A 26,298-nucleotide genomic window follows, 5' to 3' on the forward strand; every position below is an offset into this window, starting at 1 on the left:
TTAAAACGTCATAGTATAGTAAGACATAAAAACGTCATAGTATAGTAAGGCATAAAAAGTCATAGTATAGTAAGGCATAAAAAGTCATTAAAACGTCATGGTATAGTAAGGCATAAAAAGTCATAGTATAGTAAGGCATAAAAAGTCATAAATAGGTCATAGTATAGTAAGGCATAAAAAGCCATAAAAACGACATATTATAGTAAGGCATAAAAAGTCATGAAAAGGTCATCGTATAGTAAGGCATAAAAAGTCATTAAAATGTCATAGTATAGTAAGGCATAAAAAGTCATAGTATAGTAAGGCATAAAAAGTCATAAAAAGGTCATAGTATGGAAAGGCATAAAATGTCATAGTATTTTAAGGCATAAAAAGTTATAAAAACATCATAGTATAGTAAGGCATAAAAAGCCATAAAAACGTCATATTATAGTAAGACTTAAAAAGTTATAAAAACTTCATAGTATAGTAAGGCATAAATAGTCATAGTATAGTAAGGCATAAAAAGTCATAAAAACGACATATTATAGTAAGGCATAAAAAGTCATGAAAAGGTCATCGTATAGTAAGGCATAAAAAGTCATTAAAATGTCATAGTATAGTAAGGCATAAAAAGTCATAGTATAGTAAGGCATAAAAAGTCATAAAAAGGTCATAGTATGGAAAGGCATAAAATGTCATAGTATTTTAAGGCATAAAAAGTTATAAAAACATCATAGTATAGTAAGGCATAAAAAGCCATAAAAACGTCATATTATAGTAAGACTTAAAAAGTTATAAAAACTTCATAGTATAGTAAGGCATAAATAGTCATAGTATAGTAAGTCATAAAAAGTCATAAAAACGACATATTATAGTAAGGCATAAAAAGTCATGAAAACGACATAGTATAGTAAGGCATAAAAAGTCATTAAAACATCATAGTATAGTAAGGCATAAAAAGTCATAGTATAGTAAGGCATAAAAAGTCATAAAAACGTCATAGTATAGTAAGGCATAAAAAGTCATAAAAACGTCATATTATAGTAAGACTTGAAAAGTTATAAAAACTTCATAGTATAGTAAGGCATAAATAGTCATAGTATAGTAAGTCATAAAAAGGACATATTATAGTAAGGCATAAAAAGTCATGAAAACGACATAGTATAGTAAGGCATAAAAAGTCATTAAAACGTCATAGTATAGTAAGGCATAAAAAGTCATAGTATAGTAAGGCATAATAAGTCATAAAAACGACATAGTATGGAAAGGCATAAAATGTCATAGTATTTTAAGGCATAAAAAGTTATAAAAACGTTATAGTATAGTAAGGCATAAAAAGCCATAAAAACGTCATATTATAGTAAGGCATGAAAAGTTATAAAAACGTCATAGTATAGTAAGGCATAAATAGTCATAGTATAGTAAGTCATAAAAAGTCATAAAAAAGACATAGTATAGTAAGGCATAAATAGTCATAGTATAGTAAGGCATAAAAAGTCATAAAGACGACATAGTATAGTAAGGCATGAAAAGTCATAAAAACGACATAGTATAGTAAGGCATAAAAAGCCATAAAAACGTCATAGTGTAGTAAGGCATAAAAAGTTATTAAAACGTCATAGTATGGTAGGGCATAAATAGTCATAGTATAGTAAGGCATAAAAAGTCATAAAAACGTCATAGTATAGTAAGGCATAAGAAGTCATAAAAACGACATAGTATAGTAAGGCATAAAAAGCCATAAATAGTCATAGTATAGTAAGGCATAAAAAGTCATAAAAACGACATAGTATAGTAAGGCATAAATAGTCATAGTATAGTAAGTCATAAAAAGTCAAAAAAAGTCATAGTATAGTAAGGCATAAAAAGTCATAGTATAGTAAGGCATAAAAAGTCATAAAAATTTCATAGTATTTTAAGGCATAAAAAGTCATAAAAACGACATAGTATAGTAAGGCATAAATATTCATATTATAGTAAGGCATAAAAAGTCATGAAAACGACATAGTATAGTAAGGCATAAAAAGTCATAAAAAGATCATACTATAGTAAGGCATAAAAAGTCATTAAAACGTCATAGTATAGTAAGGCATATAAGGTCATAGTATAGTAAGGCATAAAAAGTCATAAAAAGTCACAGTATAGTAAGGCATAAAAAGTCATACAAATTTCATAGTATTTTAAGGCATAAGAAGTCATAAAAACGACATAGTATAGTAAGGCATAAAAAGTCATTAAAACGTCATAGTATAGTAAGGCATAAAAAGTCATAGTATAGTAAGCATAAAAAGTCATTAAAATGTCATAGTATAGTAAGCATAAAAAGTCATAAAAACGACATAGTATAGTAAGGCATAAAAAAGCCATAAAAACGTCATAGTATAGTAAGGCATGAAAAGTCATAAAAACGACATAGTATAGTAAGGCATAAAAAGTCATAAAAATTTCATAGTATTTTAAGGCATAAAAAGTTATTAAAACGTCATAGTATAGTAAGGCATAAATAGTCATAGTATAGTAAGGCATAAAAAGTCATAAAAACGACATAGTATAGTAAGGCATAAAAAGTCATAAAAAGGTCATACTATAGTAAGGCATTAAAAAGTAATTAAAACGTCATAGTATAGTAAGGCATAAAAAGTCATAGTATAGTAAGGCATAAAAAGTTATAAAAAGGTCATAGTATAGTAAGGCATAATAAGTCATGAAAATGAAATAGTATAGTAAGGAATAAAAAGTCATAGTATAGTAAGGCATAAAAAGTAATAAAAACGCCATAGTATAGTAAGGCATAAAAAGTCATAAAAAGTTGATAGTATAGTAAGGTAAAAAAGGCATTAAAACGTCATAGTATAGTAAGGCATAAAAAGTCATAAAAAGGTCATAGTATAGTAAGGCATAAAAAGTCATAGTATAGTAAGGCATAAAAAGTCATAGTATAGTAAAGCATAAAAAGTCATAAAAATTTCATAGTATTTTAAGGCATAAAAAGTCATAAAAACGACATAGTATAGTAAGGCATAAAAAGCCATAAAAACGTCATAGTATAGTAAGGCATAAAAAGTTATTAAAACGTCATAGTATAGTAAGGCATAAAAAGTCATAGTATAGTAAAGCATAAAAAGTCATAAAAATTTCATAGTATTTTAAGGCATAAAAAGTCATAAAAACGACATAGTATAGTAAGGCATAAAAAGTCATAAAAATTTCATAGTATTTTAAGGCATAAAAAGTTATTAAAACGTCATAGTATAGTAAGTCATAAAAAGGTCATAGTATAGTAAGGCATAAAAAGTCATTAAAACGTCATAGTATAGTAAGGCATAAATAGTCATAGTATAGTAAGGCATAAAAAGTTATAAAAAGGTCATAGTATAGTAAGGCATAAAAAGTCATAAAAAGTCACAGTATAGTAAGGCATAAAAAGTCATACAAATTTCATAGTATTTTAAGGCATAAGAAGTCATAAAAACGACATAGTATAGTAAGGCATAAAAAGTCATTAAAACGTCATAGTATAGTAAGGCCTAAAAAGTCATAGTATAGTAAGGCATAAAAAGTCATATAATTTCATAGTATTTTAAGGCATAAAAAGTCATAAAAACGACATAGTATAGTAAGGCATAAAAAAGCCATAAAAACGTCATAGTATAGTAAGGCATGAAAAGTCATAAAAACGACATAGTATAGTAAGGCATAAAAAGTCATAAAAATTTCATAGTATTTTAAGGCATAAAAAGTCATAAAAACGACATAGTATAGTAAGGCATAAAAAGTTATTAAAACGTCATAGTATAGTAAGGCATAAATAGTCATAGTATAGTAAGGCATAAAAAGTCATAAAAACGACATAGTATAGTAAGGCATAAAAAGTCATAAAAAGGTCATACTATAGTAAGGCATTAAAAAGTAATTAAAACGTCATAGTATAGTAAGGCATAAAAAGTCATAGTATAGTAAGGCATAAAAAGTTATAAAAAGGTCATAGTATAGTAAGGCATAATAAGTCATGAAAATGAAATAGTATAGTAAGGAATAAAAAGTCATAGTATAGTAAGGCATAAAAAGTAATAAAAACGCCATAGTATAGTAAGGCATAAAAAGTCATAAAAAGTTGATAGTATAGTAAGGTAAAAAAGGCATTAAAACGTCATAGTATAGTAAGGCATAAAAAGTCATAAAAAGGTCATAGTATAGTAAGGCATAAAAAGTCATAGTATAGTAAGGCATAAAAAGTCATAGTATAGTAAAGCATAAAAAGTCATAAAAATTTCATAGTATTTTAAGGCATAAAAAGTCATAAAAACGACATAGTATAGTAAGGCATAAAAAGCCATAAAAACGTCATAGTATAGTAAGGCATAAAAAGTTATTAAAACGTCATAGTATAGTAAGGCATAAAAAGTCATAGTATAGTAAAGCATAAAAAGTCATAAAAATTTCATAGTATTTTAAGGCATAAAAAGTCATAAAAACGACATAGTATAGTAAGGCATAAAAAGCCATAAAAACGTCATAGTATAGTAAGGCATAAAAAGTTATTAAAACGTCATAGTATAGTAAGGCATAAATAGTCATAGTATAGTAAGGCATAAAAAGTTATTAAAACGTCATAGTATAGTAAGGCATAAATAGTCATAGTATAGTAAGGCATAAAAAGTTATAAAAAGGTCATAGTATAGTAAGGCATAAAAAGTCATTAAAACGTCATAGTATAGTAAGGCATAAAAAGTCATAAAAAGTCATAGTATAGTAAGGCATAAAAAGTTATAAAAACGACATAGAATAGTAAGGCATAAAAAGTCATAAAAAGTTCATACTATAGTAAGGCATAAAAAGTCATTAAAACGTCATAGTATAGTAAGGCCTAAAAAGTCATAGTATAGTAAGGCATAAAAAGTCATACAAATTTCATAGTATTTTAAGGCATAAAAAGTCAGAAAAAGTTCATAGTATAGTAAGGCATAAAAACGTCATATTATAGTAAGACATAAAACGTCATGAAAACGTCATAGTATAGTAAGGAATAAAAAGCCATATAAACGAAATATTATAGTAAGGCATAAAAAGTCATGAAAACGACATAGTATATTAGAGGCATAAAAAGTAATAAAAACGACATAGTATAGTAAGGCATAAATAGTCATAGTATAGTAAGGTATAAAAAGCCATAAAAAAGTCATAGTTTAGTAAGGAATAAAACGTCATAGTATAGTAAGACATAAAAAGGCCTAAAAAGTCATAGTATAGTAAGGCATAAAAAGTCATACAAATTTCATAGTATTTTAAGGCATAAAAAGTCAGAAAAAGTTCATAGTATAGTAAGGCATAAAAACGTCATATTATAGTAAGACATAAAACGTCATGAAAACGTCATAGTATAGTAAGGAATAAAACGTCATAGTATAGTAAGGCATAAAAAGTCATAAAAAGGTCATACTATAGTAAGGCATTAAAAAGTAATTAAAACGTCATAGTATAGTAAGGCATAAAAAGTCATAGTATAGTAAGGCATAAAAAGTTATAAAAAGGTCATAGTATAGTAAGGCATAATAAGTCATGAAAATGAAATAGTATAGTAAGGAATAAAAAGTCATAGTATAGTAAGGCATAAAAAGTAATAAAAACGCCATAGTATAGTAAGGCATAAAAAGTCATAAAAAGTTCATAGTATAGTAAGGCATAAAAAGTCATTAAAACGTCATAGTATAGTAAGGCATAAAAAGTCATAAAAAGGTCATAGTATAGTAAGGCATAAAAAGTCATAGTATAGTAAGGCATAAAAAGTCATAGTATAGTAAGGCATAAAAAGTCATAAAAATTTCATAGTATTTTAAGGCATAAAAAGTCATAAAAACGACATAGTATAGTAAGGCATAAAAAGCCATAAAAACGTCATAGTATAGTAAGGCATAAAAAGTTATTAAAACGTCATAGTATAGTAAGGCATAAAAAGTCATAGTATAGTAAAGCATAAAAAGTCATAAAAATTTCATAGTATTTTAAGGCATAAAAAGTCATAAAAACGACATAGTATAGTAAGGCATAAAAAGCCATAAAAACGTCATAGTATAGTAAGGCATAAAAAGTTATTAAAACGTCATAGTATAGTAAGGCATAAATAGTCATAGTATAGTAAGGCATAAAAAGTTATAAAAAGGTCATAGTATAGTAAGGCATAAAAAGTCATTAAAACGTCATAGTATAGTAAGGCATAAAAAGTCATAGTATAGTAAGGCATAAAAAGTTATAAAAAGGTCATAGTATAGTAAGGCATAAAAAGTTATAAAAAGGTCATAGTATAGTAAGGCATAAAAAGTCATTAAAACGTCATAGTATAGTAAGGCATAAAAAGTTATAAAAAGGTCATAGTATAGTAAGGCATAAAAAGTTATAAAAAGGTCATAGTATAGTAAGGCATAAAAAGTCATTAAAACGTCATAGTATAGTAAGGCATAAAAAGTTATAAAAAGGTCATAGTATAGTAAGGCATAAAAAGTCATAGTATAGTAAAGCATAAAAAGTCATAAAAATTTCATAGTATTTTAAGGCATAAAAAGCCATAAAAACGTCATAGTATAGTAAGGCATAAAAAGTTATTAAAAGTCATAGTATAGTAAGGCATAAATAGTCATAGTATAGTAAGGCATAAAAAGTCATAAAAATGACATAGAATAGTAAGGCATAAAAAGTCATTAAAACGTCATAGTATAGTAAGGCATAAAAAGTCATAAAAACGACATAGTATAGTAAGACATAAAAAAGTCATAGTATAGTAAGGCATAAAAAGTCATAAAAACGTCATAGTATAGTAAGGCATAAAAAGTAATAAAAATGCCATAGTATAGTAAGGCGTAAAAAGTCATAGTATAGTAAGGCATAAAAAGTAATAAAAACGACATAGTATAGTAAGGCATAAATAGTCATAGTATAGTAAGGTATAAAAAGCCATAAAAAAGTCATAGTTTAGTAAGGAATAAAACGTCATAGTATAGTAAGACATAAAAAGTCATAAAAACGTCATAGTATAGTAAGGCATAAAAAGTCATTAAAACGTCATAGTATAGTAAGGCCTAAAAAGTCATAGTATAGTAAGGCATAAAAAGTCATACAAATTTCATAGTATTTTAAGGCATAAAAAGTCAGAAAAAGTTCATAGTATAGTAAGGCATAAAAACGTCATATTATAGTAAGACATAAAACGTCATGAAAACGTCATAGTATAGTAAGGAATAAAAAGCCATATAAACGAAATATTATAGTAAGGCATAAAAAGTCATGAAAACGACATAGTATATTAGAGGCATAAAAAGTAATAAAAACGACATAGTATAGTAAGGCATAAATAGTCATAGTATAGTAAGGTATAAAAAGCCATAAAAAAGTCATAGTTTAGTAAGGAATAAAACGTCATAGCATAGTAAGACATAAAAAGTCATAAAAACGTCATAGTATAGTAAGGCATAAAAAGTCATTAAAACGTCATAGTATAGTAAGGCCTAAAAAGTCATAGTATAGTAAGGCATAAAAAGTCATACAAATTTCATAGTATTTTAAGGCATAAAAAGTCAGAAAAAGTTCATAGTATAGTAAGGCATAAAAACGTCATATTATAGTAAGACATAAAACGTCATGAAAACGTCATAGTATAGTAAGGAATAAAACGTCATAGTATAGTAAGGCATAAAAAGCCATATAAACGAAATATTATAGTAAGGCATAAAAAGTCATGAAAACGACATAGTATATTAGAGGCATAAAAAGTAATAAAAACGACATAGTATAATAAGTCATAAAAACGTCATAGTAGAGTAAGGCATAAAATGTCATAGGTATAGTAAGGTAAAAAAATGTCACAGAAACATCATAGTATAGTAAGACATAAAAACGTCATATTATAGTACGGTAAAAAAACGTCATGTATAGTAAGTAATAAAAATGTCATAAAAATGTCATAGTAGTAAGGCATAAAAAGTCATAAAAGCTTCATAGTATAGTAAGGCATAAATGTCATAAAAACGTCTTAGCATAGTAAGGCTAAAAAGCCATAAAAACTACATAGTATAGTAAGGCATAAAACATCATAAAATAGTAAGGAATAAAAAGTCATAGTAAAGAAATCCACAAGCGTAGAGTTGAGATACACAAATGCTTTTTCTTTTCACAAATAGAAAATTGATTAACAAATGTCTGTTTCAAAGTTGTAAACGTAGATATTCACAAATGCTTTTCATTTATTTGTAAATGAATTGAATGTATTCACAGATCATTTTTTCGTGTATTTGCAAATTTGGTTTATATTTGAAAGACATTTTTGTGAATTTGCACATTTACTTTTTGTATTTTTGGAAGGTGTTTTATATTTACATATTTACATTTTATAATTTATAAATTCACCTTTTTTTATTTGTAAGGAGGAAAAAATTATGATTTAATGTTTCAAAAGTAATTGTAAATAGTCTTGCTTTAAGCACACCAATCCTTCCATTGTTGTCTTTTTCTACCACTATTTGCAGCCATTCATAATTTTTTTGTATGCACGTGTTTATGCGTGTGCTTGTTACCTTTGGTCATGCGACATGGCCATGGATCGGATTCCTGCATCACAGCCAGGGTAGGTGAAGAGCTGCTTGAGGTTGTGGACCTGCCAGACAGATACTACACCTCCATCTCCACCTGTTAGCAGATATTGGCCATCACGACTGAGAAGCATGGCCTACCAAAGAAAAACAGAGAAAAAGGTCATACTTATCAGTTTAATGGGCCTGAGAATTTCCTTTTTATCATTTTCTTCCTTTAAGTCACACACATTACAACTTTTACATTATATAAGAGTTTGAAATTGGTTATAGTTTTCCAGTGGTAAAGAATCATTGGGAGGTGCCCCAGTGACTACACCGCCTGACTCATTGGATCATCTGTTAACTGCCCTTCAATGCTAAAAACCAACAGAAAAAGCAGCAAAGCTATTCAATCTGGAACCACAAGCATAAATTGTCTCCGAATAGGACTGGTGATCTGGGACCAGTTTATCTTTCATGTCAAAAGTAAAGCTCATACTGTGAGGTCATGTGATCCAACAAAATATCCCAGGTCAGTGGCGCTTATCCTTAAGGGCTTTCTGTACACAGACACTGACTTGCAACAAAGATGGCTCCCCACAGTGAGGCTCTGAGATTTACTCGTCTCATCTGCTTTTCCTGCAAACTGTAACAGCTGAATGGGTCCCCTGGGAATCAGACGTACACAAATCAAGTCGTGTGTTGGAGTCTATTATGTGCACAGTGCATAGTGGAAGCTGAAACTTAAACAGTCAGGAGCATCAATCAGCAAGTAACCGTAGCTGATGAAATGACGAGGCAAAATGTGAGTTCTAAAAGCAGCAAATGACTCTAATTTAGAGCTTTCTTGTTTGTGGTTTTATGACACCGAAGTCAGCCGTCTTTCAGCTGCAGCCGCTTTGCAGTGATTCAGCAAGAGACACTTCAATCATCAGCAGCATGTGTGTTGAATCAAGCTCATATTAAATGGGAAAATGAAACTTCAACTTCACTTCTGAAGTAATTTTCAGGAACTTGACTAAGGAAAACATAAATAACCCTTCAAGACCAGCACATACTGGATTGGACATAGAAAAAGTGCAGCCTAAATTAGGCAAATGTTTTGTATAAAAAACACTTTGTGGAATTTCCTACCACACCGAATTAAATGAGATCTGTTTCTTATTCTCATGATGCACGCACTTAAGATAGGCACAAACTCACATGTGAGGGCACTCACACACAGACAGGCGCATACAAAACATGCACACAATGATGCACTCACTGGCAGGAGAACTCCAGAATCAATCCAGTCTAATTGCCACGTTAGATCATCATCCAAGATGGCTGGGAATGGAGCATGACTGAGTGCAGCGCTGTTTTGATTTGTGTCGTGTGGGTCTGCTTTGTGTGTACAGTAATTGTCTTGTGTATCAACATTAAGAGTTAATCTGACAACAGTGATAAATATAATGCTCCATTCAGCCAATCATGATCAATGCACTTGGACTGAATTACAGTGTATATGAATTCATTATACATACAATACAATGGCTACCCAATATTGAAAAACTGAATTTAAAGCAGCAATGGTTGGATTTTTGGCCACCTGGGGGCAGCAGAACAGTCAGAGTCAGAAACATAACATTGATGTATAATCACCTTTATGTTATGGCATACAAGTTAGCTGTTGCATATGTGTATAACCAGCAACAACATTAGCATTTATGGCCCATGATGAATAGAGGTCAAATATTCACTCTCCTTTTAGCTCTGTTTTGGTCTCAACCAACTCATGGAAACTCTGGGGAAAACATCTGGCTGTGCAGCTGTCAAATGCTCAAATATTTTCACCAGCTACTCCAACTGTCTCTGTTGCGTGATACTGGGCAGGTAGTGTACAGTGGCTTTATTAGAGATGTTTAACTGGCAAACCGCCTAATGCTGCTGGAAATGAAGGTGAACTAAAACGGGATAGCTGAAGACCATAAAACCAAAACAACAAGCTGATAGAACCTAAAATGGTCTGTTGAGCTGAGGGAAACTGGATGATAATTCTTTGTGGGCTTGTCACTACAAGCAATCCCTTTCATGTAACACAGTCATTTAACCCATTGTTACTATAAAAATATTTATTAGTGCTGCTTTAAATTTCATTAATTGAAGCTAGTTGGTTCTTGCAACATCCCCCATGAACAGATGCTGTATTGCACAATAAATGTGAAAAAAAGCCCACTTTTCCAGTTACTGTGTTCTATTAATGTACTTTGTGTATCTACTAACAGAGTCCATGACCTTAGTGCAGCCCAGCAGGAGGCAGGAGAGCTGGCAGACATGTCAGACCGGCCAGGTAGGAGGCTGCAGACAGACATTATAAATCAGTCCTGTGCCACTGGGCGGTCAAACAAGATGGCCGATGGCTCTGTGGGAGCTAAGATGGCTACCCAGGCTCAGATGACTAAAAAATGACTGCAGCAGAAACACATGCACTTTTGAAGCCCATATTTCCTACTTCTTTCGGGGAACGGTGGGCGGATTCTGAGACTCGGGAAGGTAAAAAGTTTAATTTATGGTGCTGTTAATCCCCCTGTAACATGGACGCAGGCAGGGAAAAAACCGCTGGAATGGTTACACTGCCTGAGTTATACTAGTACTTAAAAGACTGTAATCCATTCAGTATGGCTCCTGTCATTCGATTCTGCTATTAGACTAGGATGCCGACTGTTAGCCTGTCATCTAACCTCTGACTTCAGACCCTTATAAATTCACAGTGCATACATTCTCTCTCTTTCTCAGTTTTACTGTCTCTCTCTAAGTGGATACTGCAGGCCAGGACAAACACTTATTTATCGAGGAGCCATACTGTGCTGAGGCTCTGAAGGCTAAGGAGATTCTGGTATGTACATGAGTGCACTAAATACTGCTGGAGTTTCAGACGAGGGGGGTGGAGCTAATGGGGGGTGAGGCAGGAGGGGGCTGAGACTCTAACAGCCTCACTCAAAGATGTTAGGATTTCCCTAATGCCATTTGACATGGCTGGAATTTACAGCACCAGAGGAGAGATGGCAAGGCCAGCAGTGGCCTGTACTGCTCCCAAGTCACAGCTTCACATCCTTACAGGGAACTCTGATAAAAACACAAACCTCTGCAAGTTTCTAAGACATCATTAATTTCTCTTAAAGAAGCAATAAAGTGCTCTGAAGCATACAAGCTAATCACAGTACACTCAGTCAGTATTTGACTGTGTGTGGTCATTAATCACGTCCTACACAAGTTATATTTGTGTTTATACTATATTACATTGTATTTGTGGCTTCATGTAGGAGCAGGCTGGTTGGTAGGTTAGAGGCCTGGGCACGAGAGAGGTTTCTTAATAGGAAACAGGCGTGTGGCTGTCTGTCAGAGCTGGCTTACAATTCCCAGGCCAAACCGGAAACAACGGGTCGGGAAACCAAAGGCAGTAGCCGCTATCTTGTGTCACTCTAGCCACGAGGGAGGAAATGTGGGAAATGGGGAATGTGTCGTCCTGTGCTGGAGGGTAGTTAATGGTGTTGGTGTCCAAAGTTGACCACTTCTTTGGAATGTTCTCTACCACCGCTGCCGACGCAATTTGACCTGACAACAGGGCTCTGGATCAAAAGGACCGTTTCCTCTGGTGTATGCTTATGAGAGGGAATAAAAGAGATGTGAAACCATAGCTTGCCCTGAGGCGAGCCGACCTTTCCCTTACTCAGATCTCAAAACATAAGAAAGGCATTAATCAGTGAGAGGACTTTTTACACTGATGTGGTGCAGACACACATGCACAGGCACTTTCACATGCATGCTCATGCAGAATTACATTTCCTCACCTTGATGCTGTCTTCTATTTCCATGTGTCCCAGCAGTTTGCCATTGACACTGAAGAGACAAAACTGTCCCTTGTCGTAATAGATCACGCAGTGTCCCTCGGTGGAGGACTGGATGAGGCGGGGCCGTGTGAAGCGCTCAGGGACTTCCAGGGTCCGCAGCAGGTCCCCATTCATGGAATGGATCAGACAAGGACCCTCTGCAAACAGATGAGAAAACATAATAAGAGGAGGTCAGTTTGTACTCCCTTTTATCAGGCATCCATATTTGTGAATCTTTTTGTTGTGAAGTATAAATTTAGATTATGGATGTATTTACTCAGGCAAACACACAATCTTACCTTTGCAGCCACTGATGACAAGACCCAGCTCGGCACATACACTTGCACATGTCACCTCACAGTCATGGCCTGTTAAGATGGCCCGTGGTGTGGTGAACTCTGCTGGGGAAACATAAACAAAACAGGTCTGTATATCACCAACAACAGCAACACAAAAAAGTGTATAACCACATTTGGTCACTAGAGGGAGTAAAAAGCAAAAAATCCTAATTTCCCCATTCTTTACACTGTAGTGCTGACTAATGAAATTAAAAATAAGATTAGTGCATAAAAGCAATTCAGTCATGTAAAAAGCATTTTGCACAACTATTTGAAAAGACAGAAACACAATGATGTATAAAATTAAACACAAAAACCAAAATGTCATTAAGTTGTTAAGCTCTATTTTTATATTTTCCTTTTTCATGGAAGCATCTGTATTGTTCCTTGTTTCACAGACTTTGAGCCTGTTATCCTGCAAACACATTTCTCCCCTCATTCACTCTCCCTCTCTAGCACTTGTCACCCACCGCCTCTCCCTATCTTTAAAACCTTCTCCCCATGACCGCCTTCACTGGATCCAGATGTTTCTGCATTAGACAGAGAAGCAGAGCCAGAGGGAGCGAGAGTGTGTTATGGTCCAAGTCATGAAGTTTGTGTGATTTTGTTTTGGTTTGAGCTGTCAGGGCGAGCGACAAAACAAAATCGCTCTCTACTTCTCTGTCTGTAAGCACATGCACACACAATTACACACAAATGCACACTTGCATGGAGTTTGGACTTTTCTGCATTACTACAACAAATGTAGATGGATCGATGGCCGACAGATGCTGTTTCCAAACTTTTATTCCTATTGTAGTGTGAAAACTGTGGAGGCCAACAGAGCTGTGAATATGTGTGTTCAGTGGCCAGTAGTGAGGCAGCATCCCTGAACTGGAGCATGGAGTTCATCAGGGGTTTATTGCTCAGGGAGGGGTCCTTGTCTTTAGTGACCCCATCTTCTTCTGCTAGAGGTCAAGTTCAGCTCAAAAAGAGGCACACAGCAGTGACACTCAGTACATGATTTATGTTTAAATCCTTGATAACACTACTCGACAAATATTTGTATACCAATCCAAAATGGCTTTAGGGTTAGTGTGGATGTAATTTAAGTAATACAGAAAATAAAATTTCCTTTCCTACAATAAAACCCAGCAATATACAATATTTTTGTGATATACTGTAGTAGTTTCAAATATGGTTTAGAGTTTGTTAATGCAGTTTCTCTCTTTAATTCAATTATATGACATAAAACTCAATACAGGTTCACTAACAAGGCAGATACTTTTTCATAAAGGCCACAGCTACTGTTAAGCCTTAATTAGATTTAGCAGCAAGACTCTATATATATACAGAACACACTGCTCACTGAACCCTTGTAAAAAGGCAAACTAGAGGGCAAGTTTAACTCCTGTCACATGTGAAGACTGCATCAGTGTTTCAATTTAATAAGATCACTGGATCCAAGGGGATACCTAAATCAATAAACTGATTGTGACTGAAAAATAACTTGTTCGGAAATTGAAATTATTAATAAAAGAAATTCAAATAATCCATGTTCAAATTGGAATGGGATATTCACACCGAAGAGATTAATGATCAAAACCGTAAAGCAAAACAAAGAAAACAAACAAAAAAACCCTACTGTGTACTAATTACTGACGTAACCTGTTTTCATGCTAGTGGACTGTTTTAAACTCCTTACGTCCTCTTTGAAAATCAACACCAGCAGCACAAACACTGGTCAAACGAGGTGGGCAAAGCTAAGTTAGGCCCTACAAGCCTGGGGATTTAAGAATGATGTTCCACTTTGTTCAGACAGAATCAATAAAGCTGATATATTGCTGGATCTCTTAACCTTTTGAGCCTCTACCTGCCATTTATTTTTGAACCAGGGCTGCATCTGATTACAGTATTATACCTGTATATGACTTAAGCTGGGACACTGAGGAGGGTATCAACTGTCTGGACGAGTGTGGAAAAAGTAGTTGTGTGTGTGTGTGTGTGTGTGTGTTGTGTGTGTGTGTGTGTGTGTGTGTCTATAAATAAATAAATACATGATGGTGTGTACATGTGTTCTATTTAAAACATTTATGATGGAAAAAATCTATACATAAATATTGCTGGTGCTTTAATAACTAAAAGAAAATGTTCATCTTCATCACTTCAGGGTGTTCAGTCCATTCAAAACAACAAAAACAACTGAGGTCACTAACAAGTGTCACCTTGGCAGTGACCAGCAGATGGCAGTGGTGTCTGTGAAAACATGTTTTCAAGCCAGTGTAGGTCAGCGTGTACATGTGCATATCAGCCATTCAGAGGCATTTGTGTCAAGCTTATGAAGTGTGTGGGATATTCACAGAGGATTATGCATGAAAAGGAATGTGTGTGTGTGCGTGCTCCTATACAAGTGTATGTGGAGACTTAAGCTTGAAAGTGTTTCATTTTTTGGAAGAGGAATAAAGAAAAGTCTGCTGTCTGTATATATTTTGTGAATACATGTGAGGGTGAGTGTGTGAGTGTGTGTGTGTGTCTACAGCAGAGCCTCATGTCTGGAAGAGCCTCCTGTGGTCTGGGGCAATGGAGCATCACATTGTGGCGGTGAGGGGTTGGGATGACAACTGCTTTGTCTGCTTCTCTAGCTACAGCGTGGTAACTGCATTGAGCCAACTGAGGTTAGACTGACACACACACACACACAACACACACACACACACACACACACGCTTACAAGAACATGTACAACACATGCATGGGTACTAACTCATTCACTCACTCACTCTCTCTCTTATATACACACACACACACACACACACACACACACACACACACACACACACACACACACACACACACACACACACAACCACTTTAGCAAGATAATTCCATGAATCAATCAAAATACAATCTGTTTTTATGAAGCTGTAGTTAAATTGTTATATTTTAGAAGTAGAGTATAGCACGATGTCATTATTTGAGCTAGTTAATATAAACTTTAGTGTAAACTCGCAATATTCAGTCAAATTCAGTAAACAACTTGTAGGCTGTGACAGTGACAACAACAAAGCTCTGAAACAGACACAGTTTTGCTGAAACATCAGCTGATAAAATAAAATCTGTCTCTACTTGTTATGTTCTCTGTTGAGAAAAATAAAGTGAGCAAAAAATAGAAATAAATAATACAAAATGAGACCAGAGAATAATAATGTGGTTTATATTACCCTATTTTTCAACTCACAGAAATATTTATTCTTTCTTTAGAAAAAGTTTCAAAATTCTTAACAATTAACTTGCGAGAAGAAAACTTTTTCTCTGGATTCCAACGTCCCACATCAGCGTACATGAGGTAAGTGACAAACAATAATCTGTCCCCCAAATCAAAAACCAGTGTGGCTTATTAACCAAATCACAATTTGTCATAAATTTCAGCCCATTTGTAATGGATCACTTAACAACATGTACATTGATCTAAGCTGACCAAATTAGCACAGAGGAGGCTAAGTACTGAGCAATGTGTGTCCAACGCTTTGATCATGGCTAATGCCATATGTTATGGTAACATAAGGGAGGCCCGAGACATTTTTCACTTTTATCGACTAGCGTGACCCCGTGGCCCTCAGATGGTGGTGAACTTTCACGTGCTGGTCGACGACCCCCAACATCACATTTAACGTCTCTAAGTGGCTCTCACTTTCACTCACATTAAAGACAGATTCCTTCTCTCTCTCTCTCTCTCACACACACACACACACACACATATATATATATAAACACACGCACACAATATCTGGTCTCAGAAACCCACACACAATCTCAAACACATTATCGAAAGCTGTTCCTGGTGTGACAGAACTGCGAAATCCAATCTGTATGCAGGAGGCCTGGCCTGGTCAGACGAAACTAGTTGTTACTTTACAGAAGGAGGCCGTAAATCACAGAGTCAGAACTGTCTGGGAGAGCGAGCACTCTGAGAATACCCGTGTGTGTGTGTGTGTGTGTTCACATATCAGGCAGGTTTGCCAGTGTACTTATACTTACTGCCTGGGCTCTCTCCAATGCTGCTGTGCTTTCCGTTCCAGTACCACAGCAGCAGGGTGGCATCTCTAGAGCCTGACAGGACGTAGCAGTCTCCTCCAATGTACGACTCAGAGCGAGCCAGACACGTCACCACGTCACGATGCCCAAATACTATCTGAGTCAGTTTGCCTGCAAAAGCACACAGATGTTCGCAAGTATCAATATTCATTTGTCTACAAACAGGGCATTATACACAATATAATAATAACACACACACACATATATATATATATACACATACATATATACACACACATATATATAATTAGTAAATTAGTCATAAATTTGTAGATTATAAATGGATATTCCTTTGAACTCCACACCATGTGTTTGTTGATCATGTGTCTGCTTGGCTAGTTGTACTACAAGATCAGACCTCTACTAATTCCCAGACAAGAATAAATATTTGTTCCAACTCTGTGCGTATGAGTCAGTGTGTGTGTGTGTCCACACACATGCAGTGCGCTCCATGTGTATATATAAAGAGGCTAATTGCTGTCAGATTTCCAGACCACAGCTCCACTGTCTAGCTGTCTAATACTCATTACGCTCCTCATAGTGTGACCTCTGCAGTCAAACAGTGAATAGTTTGCAACACATGACATTTCTGTCTAGGAGTCAAAATCACTGTCCATTGGATAATTGAGCCATACCTCAGTGAAAAGATGAGGATTACTATGAAACTGGGCGGGTCACTGAGTAAACTTCCAAAGAAGAACAGAGACATCAAAGATGTAAAATGTTTGACATCTTTATAAACACTGAAAATAAGAAATGATGGCTGGAGCAATAATGGCTACCATGAACCTCATATTGAACACTAATCTGCTCTCACACTCACACTCATTCTCACACACACACACACACACACACACACACACACACACACACACACACACCACACACACACACACACACACACACACACACACAAAAATTAAATTGGATGTGTGTGCACGCATGCGTATGAGGCTATGTGTTTTGTGCATGTGTACCAATCAAGTCTTGTAATTGATAAAATCCCTCAGTTCTTTAACCTGGGGGCTTTAGGGACCCTTGGTGGCAGCTGTTGAGCGTGTGCGATTAAACTGTGTTCACGTTCCAGTCGTACACCCCGGTGGCAGTCACACAATAGAGCTATCTCTGTGCCCCCATCCCTCCTTCCCTCCCTCCTCCATTAAAAGACAGGGAGGGCCTGGCCTGCAGAAATTGAATCGGGGTTTGTTGTATAGATGTGTGTAGGATTCTGAATGGGGCTGGGGAGAAGAGTTGAGGAGCCGGGTACAGAGATGAAGCTTCAGACAGTTTCATTTAGGACCCCTGACCTGATGGCGCCTGTGTATGTGTGTGTGCTGTGTGTGCTGTGTGTGCAAAATGTCTGCATTCATCTGTGTGTATGCGAGTATCAGACACACGATACCACTGTGAAGGACTGTACAGTATATTCAAAGTGGGTGAACATTAAGGTAACCAATATTTATGTGATATGTTTTTCCCATCTTTTATAAACCCTGTACTCAGAAGAAATCAAACTGGACTTCACTAAATTAAAACAATAACTTAACACTATGGCTTCAAGCCTGAGAACAGAGTTATGTGCTGCAGCTGAAAGTATCTCAAAGAAATGATGCAGTTCAACTGTTAAACCAAACAGCTGATTTTATATGCAGCTACAATGAAGTGTTGACAGCAGACATGCCTTCAACTGGCAAAATAAAGAGGAAATAAAGAGAGCCTTTCTGCAGCAAGTAATTGTGTAATTTTTTAACAATTGCACTGGGACAGCTACAATACAGTACAGCACAGTACAGTAAAGCTCAGCATAAACAGCAGAGACTGTAAACTGCACTGTTTATTGAACTGATGATCTGAAATATTTCAATTCTAAAGGCTACTAACAGCTGCAATGTTCATTACATGACATAATACAAGAGTGTTGGACAAACATACTGATGATTTTTTTTTTGTCTGTCTTAGAACCTCACTAGCGAGGCTCAGGAGAAGAAGACGTGTGTCCTGAGGATGGTGCTAGAGGAAAGCCCATGGAGCTTCATTAACTTTAAAAAGGTTAATCCTTTTAATGTGTTCCTCATATTTCAATGCAATCTGCTTATGAGTTTATGAGACATCTGATGTTCAGAGTTGACATCATGGCCTGAGAGTGGCACAAGACAGAAACAGAAAGGTGTCATGCTTTAAGTGGCATGAATGTAACATCAGTTTCATAGCACCATGCAGCTTCATACTACTGCAATTAAAGCTTCTGGGGTCCATGCCATTATTAAGCAAATAATCAAGTTTCATTATTTCTGGCATGTAGCTTCATGTATCTCTCAATTCATAATGAATGTGTCACTAAGAGCTACCAGGCTGTGCACCTTCATGGATTTATTTTCTTTTCCAACCTAAAAAATGTAGCATCACAGGCAAATCATGTTTTCGACAAATGCGTTTTAGGTTTTTGTTGAGACGGAAAATACATATAGTTCAGTGAGTGTTTCATGTCATATGTTAAATAGAAGAGAAATGACGCAATGATGATAACGAATCTGCAGAATGGAAATAGTGGCCTATGCTAATGCATGTTTACGATAAAGATGTTTGGACATGATGTGGTATATATTTAAAAAGTTGGGAGAGAAGCAGTTTTGTGTGATTTTCCTGATCATATGAAACCTCAGGGGACAACATTAACAGCTAGGGATAAGCAGTACCTGAGTCAGTGGAATAGACCCGGAAGCTCTTGTCCCAGAAGCCACACAGAAGGATGAAGCGGTTGTCGGCTGTGATGATGAAACACTGTGAGCTGATCTGAATGCTCTGGTCCAGCAGGTCTGAGATCTGGCGACGGTGACCGCCCATGTTACTGGCTGGAGAGGAGAGGGGTAAAAATAAAATGAGTAAAAGTAAAAGACTGTTGAAAATGGACAGAAAAGTGTTACATCTATAACATCTATACTCTCAGCTATTTTCAAAGGGCCCACACTCTGATGCATCTCTGTTTAAGTTTCACAGTGCAAAGATTTGTGAGAGAATACTAAGAAAAATCCTGGAGGATAAATATACAAGACTTCTGTGAGAGTCAGACAAATGATAGCATGCTTTTTCTTCACAAAATATGTGCACCACTCAAGTCAGAACACACACTGCAAATTCATCCTGCTTGTGTAATTGAGCCAATGGTTAGTTACAAAGCAAATTTATTGACATTCTCTCTTCAGTAAGTGGTATCTTTTTTCTTTTCTAGAGAGATATGTCCATTGTGAAGTATTTCTTATTTGTTGGAGTCAAAAGCGCTGCAGAACAGGTGTCGGGAAAGCTTGTTTAGTATGGACACTGAGAAAGTCCAGTATACCTGCTACAACTAATATTTCAACCCATTTTTAACATTCCCCAAAGCCACAGTTGGCTCAGCACTCATCCTCAATTTACTGTGTTTAGCTGAGACTCCTCCAGGAATGCAAACAGTGTAAATATATTACTGACAAGCACAAAATCCCCTCAACCGACCCCAAAACACTCACAGGCTCCCCCACAAAGACAAAAATTTATTATTTAGAACATTATCTATGCTTTAGTGCTTAAGACAGGAGAAAACAACAGTGTCATGATAAAACAAAACAAAAAATATTAAAGATTTAAAGGATAGAATTTGCCTGAAAAATGTGTATTCAATGACACCATACACCCACTGCAATGCTTCTATAAAACATGCAGTGTATAAATACTGATGCACAGACAAAGATTTCTTTATTCTGCCTGTACAGAGGGGCCAAGAGAAACACTGTATGTGCAAATAAAGATGAATATGTGAAAATAAAGCTTGGTTACTTTCAGTAGTCAAGTGCTAGAAAAAAACAAAAAACAAAGTGTATGGAAATGGTCTGGTGAGACAAAGAGTGACCACAACAATCGCAGAGAAGGAACAGCGCCCTTCGCAGATGTGAGACGGTGAGCGGCTGCAGGAAATCGACAGAGGCGAAGGCGGGAGCAGATAGAAGTGGCTGGTCTCTCCCTGCTCCGCCAGTGCATCCCATACATCACTGCAGCTCGGCACTCTTCTCCTGCTCATCAACAAGTCGTGAAGGATGAGAGGCGCCCATATTGTCCTGACAGCCGTCCGCCGTGCATTCTCAATCACACATTATTACCACATTCATATTCATTTCCACTGACATGCGTCCTTTCCCTCCGCTCAAATTAAACCAAAGAGGATGCAGAAAGGGAGGGAGGGAGGGGACGATGGAGAGGGAGAAAGAGGGGGAGTTGATGATGAAATGCCGGCCTAGGCTACAGCTCATTGCATTCCAATTTGCATGCAAATGGTTTAGTGTGAGAGCAGGGGCTATATCATGAGGAGTGAACTGGGGCAGAGGCTGAGAAACAACTCTAATCTACTGTCCAGGGACACAGCACTGCAGACTGCCATGAGTCACCAAGATGCCAGCAGGATTCATACATAAATCCACACAAAAAAATCATTCCATGCATATTTAAGCTTGCACTATGTAAAGAATATGTATGTGTGTGGATTCTTTTACAGTCATTAATGACAGCATACCTATCAGCGGGTCAATTTCCACAGGAAGTTGGTACTGCTGGTCCTGCACCGTTGAGCTCTGATGACCTGACAAGAGCAGAAGACAGACTGGATTAATATTGTAATCGTGTGGCCTTGTGAAGTAGACGCTGGGGTTCGGTTCATTACAACACACTGAAAATTATAACCATAGAGTCAGTGTCACCTACCGGCCCACGAGTTCTTCCACGAATTAGAAATCAGTTATGTCAAAAAGCTACCAAGGCCATAGAGACAATGATTCCTTACACTTACTGTGGCCTAAAATATGCATCTCTTGGCACAACCAAGTCACTTTAGCTCCAGGCAGCTGTCACATTTTGGTAAACTGATTCAAAAAACGGACTTCTCTGTATTCAAGTGTAAAAGCAGGACATAAAATAGGATTTTTTTTCAGCCCATTAATAACGAATAATGCTCATTTAGTTTTATGTACTGCAACTCATGATTATTTTCATCCATCAACAGCTTGATTATTTTCTTGATTAACCAATTAATTGTTCAGACTATAAAGTGTCCCAGAACCTAAGCAGACGTCTGAAACTAACCATTGTACTCATTATGGATTAATCTGATGATTATTTCTCTGATTAAGTCTTTACAATTAATGTTTACATTTTCATCCTATAAAATTTCAGAAAAAAACATCACAATTTCAAAGCACTCAGGATTACCTCTTCACATTGCTGGTTCTGCCTGATCAACAGTCCAAAACCCAGACACTTTATAATAACATAAACCAGAGAGAGACAGTAATTCTAACATTTGAGAAGTTGACCTAAACATTTAATCTCTCCAAAACTGTTGATTAACGATCGACTAATCGATTATTGATTGTTTCTGCACCAGTGTATTGATTTAGATATCACAGCATAACATAAACACTGACACAGTATTTCAATTTAATAGAACTTGTGCATATTAGCTGCATCAAGTAAAACATTAAATGTGAATGTGTTGCTTTCAATCTGCTCGTGAACAAAATTTGAATCTTTTTTAATTTTTTATTGTTGACGTGCTTCCCTGTTCTGCACCTGAACACAAGTTTGGATCTGCACATATCTCCATTTTTTCGCTTTTCTAACAGCAACATGAAAAATCTTTATTTATTATGCCAGCTCACTAAACAATTTAGGTTAATCCATCTGGTCTGTGGTGCGCATGGATGAGGTTGTATTCTGCTGAAAACCGATCAGTCTTCATCCGAATAAATTCACAGATATCAAATTTAATGTTTCTTCCGGGGTAGGATGGATGTTGAGTAAATAAGGTTTTGTGAAGTGAGCGGCTGATGTATGGAGGTGGACGTGAGACCTAATGCTGGCTGCTGCATGTGTCACATTTGATACTGCTATCCAGTAGACACAGTCAACTGTCTCCCAAATCAACGTCTATCCCATAGAGACGAGACGGGTCAATCCTCAGATTAATTAGACACCACTAAGTATGGAGCAGAGAGATGAAAAGAGGAAGTGTGAAAATAATTCTGTGGTACCAAAAGATTATATTCACCTGAATAAAATACCCTTGAAGTTAATATGATGCGGAATCGCACCGGCTTAAAATCACAGAGCAAATTCTTTTAATTGCACATATCTTTTAATAGCACAAAAACAATGATGGGACACCACATGAATATACAGTATGTGTGCATGGACTTAAATCTCTCACCTGTCAGGCCATGCCATTTGTTGACAGCAAAGAGGCGGTTGGCGGTGACAGTGATGATGGCAGGTGACGTTAGACCCGGCTGAGTGTTGGCTGCTACGTGGGTCACAGGAGAGTTTGAAGGGAACTTCAACACCATGATAACATCCTGCTGCATCTGCTCCGTAAACATCAGCGGGGTCTGCAGGAGAAGATACTGTTCAGGCCCCCGGGACGGACAACGGGACGCGGAGAAGAGATGTGGAAAAGTAAAGTAAAAGAAAAAAAGAGAAGGGACGCAGCCACAGTCGGTGTTAGCGAGGAAAAAACAGAGGGAGAGGGAGGAAAGAGAAGGAAAAGACAGAAAGTTAGGAAGCTTGAGAAGGACAGAAGTAAGCAGCATTTCAGCAGCACAGACAAGCTAGGAAAAAGAGTTTGTTATAAAGTTTGAACAGAAAAGGCAGGAGGTTGGTTTTGAAGAAACATTGCAGGAAAGACAGGACGACTAAACTGATTCAGCTTGGAGGTTTAACAATTATATTATTATATTCATTATCGATTAATTTGACAAATAATTTAATGATGAGTTTACTATAAATCTATCTCTAATCTATCTATCTATCTATTAATCTATTTTTTTTTTTACTAAAAACTGTCAAAAGAAACTGTAAAAATCACAGGTACTTATTTTGATTCAAAAATCCCAAACACATTCAAATTACAATGATGGAGAAAAGAAGCTAATACCAACATTGGAGAACCTGAAAGCAGAAGATGTTTGGCCTATTACATGACTTTAATGATTAATTGATTATCTATATTGTTATTGACTAATTTGTCGTTTCAGCACTACTTCTACATTTTATAGTATGCAAAAAGTATAAATGCTCATAAAAATAATATACGTTACATTAGATTTCAGCTCTTTACTTATTCACAGTAAGAAACACCGACTACAAAATAGTCATAACAAAAAAAAAGAGATTTCATTGACCTATCAGAGTGTTTCCTCCGGTTAGACAGGAGCTTACATAGAGCCATTTACAGAGTGTTTGTACTAAGCAGCTCTAACACAGAGCCATTTTCCTCCTTGCGTGTAAAGAAGAAGAACATCAGTGTTTAACATCAGGAACAGACCTGAGTAAATCCGGTGTGTCTGACAGCTAACCAGACGTACTGACAGTATCATTACCACCAGCATGGGCAGATGCCGACACTCTGACAACACACTCACATGCGAGAGGATGGAAAGAAAGCAAAGAGCAAGAACACGTAAAAGCAAAAGAGAACAGGGTGTTCTGATGGAATATGGAGCTGCGGCAAGGGTTCAAAATGAGACTGAATTATGGCGTCTGAATATTATGTTTGAAAACTATATGTGGTGGAGTAAAAATAAAAACATTTCAGAGGAATTTGCCAATACAGTAAGTGAGGCGGATTCAAAGCACCAGTCTGAGTTTGTGTCTGTGTGTACATGTGTGCGCTGGGTGGTGGTCTACAGCCAGCTGTCAGCGCCACAGGGACACCACACTAATAGGGACTCATGGGGCCTTGGTCCATCACAAGCAGGCACCCTGACTGCACTCCTTGGCCCTTAAAAAGCCGTGCCTTCAGGACTGCTGCTCATTGCTCTCCTTCGCTGATCTCCTCTGCTTCTAGCTCAGGTTGAAAATCTGGCACAGACCCAGGTTTCCTGCCAGGAGCTGTGCCTTTCCCGCAAACCTTTTACTAAACACACATGCACACGAATGCTTGTGATCTTTCCCTTTCACACACACCTCACTAATGATGAGAGAGGAGATGCTTTCAAACCCAAGACTTTATTTTCCCACAATTTTAGATGGGGAAAGAGAGGACAGGAGGCATATGAGGGATGAAAAGAATGAGCCAAAAAAATTGAGACTTATGTGAAGCAGAGTGCCAACATCAGGACAGACCCAGGAATCAGAGACGGCGTTAAACAGGCAGCACAAGAGCTGATACTGTAGCTGTGTTGGCTTCTGATCCATCATAGTATTTTCAGACTGGAGCATTATAAGCACAGTGGTGTGTGTGTTTCTTAGATTATCTGTTTGCATATATGTGTGTGCATCACTCACCACTTGCATGGCTGAGCTTCTGGGTGGGTGTGGCTCAATGAGCAACTGGCAGGGGGTCTGTCCAAAACTCCTAATTTGAGACTCCACAGCCTGAGGGAGAAAAGAGAGGAAGGAGAGAAGAAAAGAGTTTAGCCTTTTTCATTTTATTTAGATTTTTGTTGCATCATTGTAAGTCAAATGAGTGCTAATGTAAAAAAAAAAAAAAAAAAAAAAAAAATACAGTTTATATGTCTAACATGATCACACATTTCCTAAGATCACATCATTATCTGATAAAGGCTACACCAATCTAACAATATTGTATTTAAACAACAGGAAAATGGAGAGAAATGAACGAAAAAGAAGAAAAAAAATGCTCATGTTCAACATGCTTTTTCTCACACACACACACACAACACACACACACACACACACACACACACACACACACACACACACACACACACACACACACACACACACACACACACACACACACACACACACACACACACACACACACACACACACACACACACACACACACACCACACACACACACACACACACACACACACACACACACACACACACACACACACACACACACACACACACACACACACACACATCAATCTATCCTCCACAGCCACACACAGAATCAGAGGAGGGCTGGGACAGGCGGGCTTGTTGGCTGGTTAGGTGGTGTTAATGAAGAGGTATAGGACCATAAATGTCAAAGCAGACGCCGGCCGAGCAGCTTCTGGACATCATCACACAGCTCACTGTCAGGCCAGCCAGCACAGGATGGAACACACCCACAGCAGTGTATGGATGTACACGGCTATGGCAATATATCCCCCTCCTCTACATTACCATACTATTGTTTTAGATTGCAAAAAAAGAAAAAGGAAGAGAAGTTTTGTGTTGATTAACTAATTAACTAATGGATCAAGCAAATAATTGTTACAGCAATGCTAACATTATTGGCTATCATAAGTGCATTCATTTTTTTTTTTTTTGCTTTATTTTAATGTGATTTAGGAAAGAAGAAACTTCTATTTCTATATCCAATAAAATCTAGGAAGAGAAAGAAGAAGAAACATTAAAACATTTTATTAAAAATAAAATCTACAAAAGAAAATGTGGGCATGTGCAGGCGCAAAGATAAAAAGCTTTAATATTTCT

General features: G+C 36.2%; 1 protein-coding gene across 4 annotated transcripts in view; it reads right to left on the reverse strand.

The window, feature by feature from the left end:
• lrba (LPS responsive beige-like anchor protein) overlaps positions 1–26,298 on the reverse strand; it is a 196,000-nt gene that overhangs the window by 6,965 nt on the left and 162,737 nt on the right. For 3 of the 4 annotated variants that reach the window (XM_056371486.1, XM_056371485.1, XM_056371483.1), the window contains 8 exons: positions 25,132–25,221; positions 23,057–23,249; positions 21,368–21,433; positions 19,521–19,676; positions 16,768–16,935; positions 12,712–12,813; positions 12,374–12,570; positions 8,547–8,698 (listed from right to left, as the gene is read on the reverse strand). In XM_056371486.1, coding sequence (XP_056227461.1) covers positions 8,547–8,698; positions 12,374–12,570; positions 12,712–12,813; positions 16,768–16,935; positions 19,521–19,676; positions 21,368–21,433; positions 23,057–23,249; positions 25,132–25,221 — 1,124 coding nt within the window. The remainder of the gene's footprint in view (positions 1–8,546; positions 8,699–12,373; positions 12,571–12,711; positions 12,814–16,767; positions 16,936–19,520; positions 19,677–21,367; positions 21,434–23,056; positions 23,250–25,131; positions 25,222–26,298) is intronic. The other variant, XM_056371484.1, reaches the window with a different exon arrangement.

Source organism: Seriola aureovittata, chromosome 3 (genome assembly GCF_021018895.1).
Source record: "Seriola aureovittata isolate HTS-2021-v1 ecotype China chromosome 3, ASM2101889v1, whole genome shotgun sequence".
Taxonomy (NCBI): Eukaryota; Metazoa; Chordata; class Actinopteri; order Carangiformes; family Carangidae; genus Seriola; species Seriola aureovittata.